This window comes from Anarhichas minor, unplaced genomic scaffold (genome assembly GCF_050575085.1).
Source record: "Anarhichas minor isolate MPS153535 unplaced genomic scaffold, ASM5057508v1 ptg000074l, whole genome shotgun sequence".
NCBI lineage: Eukaryota > Metazoa > Chordata > Actinopteri > Perciformes > Anarhichadidae > Anarhichas > Anarhichas minor.
The window spans coordinates 9,635,647-9,639,609 of record NW_027466520.1 but is presented as its reverse complement, the minus strand read 5'-3'; the positions used below and the strand labels follow the sequence as shown (position 1 = coordinate 9,639,609).

The following is a 3,963-nucleotide window of genomic DNA, read 5'->3' as shown; positions in this document are numbered from 1 at the left end:
GCCGACCAGAGGGGAGTGGAGCCGGCAGAGGCAGGTAGCAGCAGCCCCGGCTTGGTGGACGCATCGGTCGCATTCCTTCACCATGCCGAACTGGGGCAAGAGGCGACGGGTGGATGCTGCCAGATCCTTCAACCTATTACACACCGGCAGCTCCATTTAAGTCCCGCATGTCAAAGTTTGCATTTTCATGACGCAGCATCAGCGGCAGCGTGGATGGATTAAAGGTATGAGCAGGATGCCTTAAGCTCGCGACCCCGTGCCATTTACTGGTAAAGCCATAGTATACTGAGAGTCACTACATGGATTGATACATTTGGAGCGGATACATACAACATGGGAGACCTGGAGTGTGGCTTTGAGGAAATGCAAGGCGTGAGATTGGGGTACCTGCTCATCAGAGGCAAGCAAATGTTTGCTTTGTCTCAGGTCTTCACCGACCTGCTGAAGAACATCCCTCGGACCACGGTGCACAAGCGCATGGACCACTTGAAGGTGAAGAAGCACCACTGTGACTTGGAGGAGCTGCGGAGGCTCAAAGCAATAAACTCTATAGCGTTCCACGCCGCTAAATGCACTCTGATATCGCGGGAGGACGTGGAGGCTCTGTATTTCTCCTGCAAGACGGAGCGGGTGTTGAAGTCCAACAAAAGGAAAGCGAAAGCGGCGTGTTCCCCCGGGGACGCGGACGCAACCCCGGGACTCCTCCGTGCCGACGCCGAACTGTGGAAAGAAAAAGTTTGGTTTAGTTTGCACGGCGTCCCAGAGACCCTCACGCTCCACGACAAAACGGGCAGGAGGAGGGAGCTGCCGCCTTGCCTTGCCGACTCCAAACTACCTCAATTTTACAACAAAACCCACGGACGGGAGTACCGTTCGGTGACCAAGTCCGGTCACAAACACTTTAAAAACTATGAAACAGCAAAAATAGCAGGGAACCGTGTGACTCTGAGCCAAAGGCAGTCTTTTTTCCGTAGCACGGTGAGCCGGCAGCCGGCGGCGCGTCAGTCCGCCATAGCTGCTCAGTCCAGGCTCTCGCGCTCAGCCGGCGACCTACTTCACAAAAGGAAGAGGAGGCGCGAGGGGGGCGGCGGCAGGGACAGCGCGAGGCACTCGTGGAGCAGGAGCAGACACGCGCACCACGTACCGCCGGGGCTGCTCGTACAAACCAAATCATCCGGAAGTCAGGGGACCTCTTTCGGTGCTCTCCACCTCGGTCCGGATTTCTACCTTGACCCCAGACCTCACCATCACCACCACCACCAGCATCACCACCATCACCACCACCACCACCACGAGCCGAGTTTCCCGGAGAGCTGCAGCAGCGATACCGAGTCCAGCACCTACTCGGACCGGGCGTACCCGGACTCGGACTTCGGCTCGGGCCTCTCCACCACCAGCAGCAACTCCGGGAGCTCCGAGGAGGAAGAGGGGGGCGAGGATGAAGATGACACGCAGTCAGAGAGTTCAGAGGTCAGCTCGGACGAGGAGGAGAGCTCCTCTCAATCCGACTCGAGCTCCGTGTCGAGCCGCGTGTCGGTCCAGAGCATTCGGTTCAGACGGGCCAGGGTCGGTTCTCTCGCCAAAAGCCTCAACCCCAGCAAAGCACCTTTAGTCCTGGAGCCCACGTTTCACTACAACAACCAGCATCGACATGAGAAACAGCACAGGACCCTGGGCCATGTAGCCGCTGCACAGACAGGGGACAGCAGACAGGAGAAACGTCACAAATGTGAGTTTATACGCGGCGAAACTAGACAGGACTTTGTGCCCTTACAGCCACCCAAATTTAACTCGACTGTTATGGGGGAGAGCTTCTTCACCGAGTCCAAACGGGAGAAGGCGTTTGAGGCAGATCCAAACAGGGCTGGCCACGTGGACGAGCTGGCCCCTTATTCACGGGGACCCGCCCGGTATAAGGCTTTTAACCCCTCGTGCAGGGCACCGGGGCATCCCACCAAGTGCCCGCCGGGACTGAGCGCACAGTGTGACCGGGTCAAAGACGCCAAGATCTACAGATGTGGCGACAAAAGGGAGGCGAAAACCGGCAGCCTAAAGCTGCCCGCTTCGCTGAAAAAAATAAAGACCGAGCCAGATGAGCTCTCTGTGACCGCCCCCCACCATCCGGACAGCGGCGGGACAGCCGGGACACCGCCCTTCAACCTCCACAATGTGAAAGTTAAAGTGGAGGAAAGCTGTGATGAATATGAATACCAGAGCCAGGCTACTGTAGTCAAATGCAAAGGCGATAAGGCGGAGAGCACCAGCGGCCAGTATCCCATCAAACACGGGGACTTTTTCAGCAGTGGGATTAAAGCCACAGAGAAGAGCCCCGATGTGGCCCCCAGGTCTCCCTGCGGTCCTCAGGAATACGGGAGCACCCAGGACACCCTGCGTATCGTGGAAGCGGAGCATAGGAACAAAAACTGCAGGGTCACGGTGCTCGGGAATAAAAAACCTCGAGTTTCCAGGACGCAATCAAAACTAAACATGCCCATAGTCAACAAGACTGTATTTTCCTCTTATTCCTCCTCCTCCTCTTCTTCTTCTCCTTCTTCGTCCTCTTCTCGTCCCTCGAGCAGCGAAGAGGTATCCACGAAGGATTTACCAAGCAGACGCAAACGCAGCAACGCGAGCACCGCAGCATCGCCTGCGAAAACGCCTTTCAGCCTGATCGCGAATTTCCCATCCCCGCCGTCGCTGGTCGTCGGCAGCGACGGGGATCTGTGCCCTGCTTACTCCCTGAACTCGCTGAGGGGCCCCGGGCCTCCCCCTCCGTCCCACCCCGTGTGGAGGTGGCAGCCAGGCGGCCAGATTCTCCCTCCCCCACTCGCTCAGAGGACTAGGAAATACTGAGCTGGTTTTTAAAGCAAAAAAGAAACAAAACAAAAACAAAAGCCCCCACCGTAACCACCTCCAACCTAATCGTAGTCTTAACGAGAGCTCACCAAATTGCTCGCAACTTTATCGGGGTTTGCTATTTTCTTTTTTTCTGTGAATGGGTTTTTACATTCCGCTTTGTTTTTTAAGTTTTGTTCGAGAAAAAAACACACAGGATCCCTTTTGGAGCATCAGAAATCGCCCACTGGACTGCGAGACACCGCTCGTGGATTTATGCTTAAAAAAACCTGTGTTTTGAAATAAGCTATCAATCCTAAGCAATACGTTAGGTTCTCGTTATTGCGTTTACGTGACTCTTTTCTGATTCTTTCTTCTCCGTTTTTCTATGCTCGACCTGTTGGATTGTATGGTGCCAGGGTTTCAGTGGGTTGTGCTTTGTCTCAAAGAGGAAAGAGGTTAAAATAAATAAATAACCTACTGTACCGTGGCTACCCATCTAGCTGGGACTGGGGAAAAGTTTGACTTGGCAAATCAAAAAAAAAAAAAAAATCAGGGTTTCCCATTCTGTGCCACCTGGTATATTTTATATATCAAATCTGTGTTTCCTCATAATGGCCCATGTGTCCAAGTGTTCAATTTCAGAGAGTGATTAAAAATTGGTTTAATGCTGTTTTTTTTTGGTTTTTTTTAAATCTATACATACTCACAGTTAAGCCTTTATTAGATTTTACAGGAACCTATTCCTGGTGGTTGTGTTTTTTTCCCTTTTTTTCTTGTGATTTTTTATTTTTTTTAAGTCTTGTTTTTATTTCTGCCGAGTATTTCCTGGTTTGCATTTGTGTTACTGTGTACAGACGCAGGCCTATACACAACACAGGCCTTATGTACAGACAATCAAAAAGAATAAGGCTCAGCCCTTTATAGCACGCTAGACTCCACTCATGCCCCCCCCCCCCCCCCCCCCCCCCCCCCTCTACTTGGCCACCAATTTCTCCTACACACCATATTTGTGCCAGGGGCAGTCCATTTGCGTTTAAAGCAGGAACATGAATTTGAAAAAAACGGAAGAAAACACAGACATAATGACAATGTCCAAGATAGGCTGTGGCTGGGATGTGATTCAGG

At 52.6% G+C, this 3,963-nt stretch overlaps 1 protein-coding gene across 1 annotated transcript; it reads left to right on the top strand.

Moving 5' to 3' along the window:
• The first annotated feature begins 333 nt into the window (after positions 1–333).
• Positions 334–2,891, top strand: skida1 (SKI/DACH domain containing 1). Its single transcript, XM_076080732.1, has one exon. It carries the CDS (start codon positions 334–336, stop codon positions 2,851–2,853), a length of 2,520 nt encoding a protein of 839 aa, XP_075936847.1. The 3' UTR covers positions 2,854–2,891.
• Positions 2,892–3,963: the final 1,072 nt, after the last annotated feature.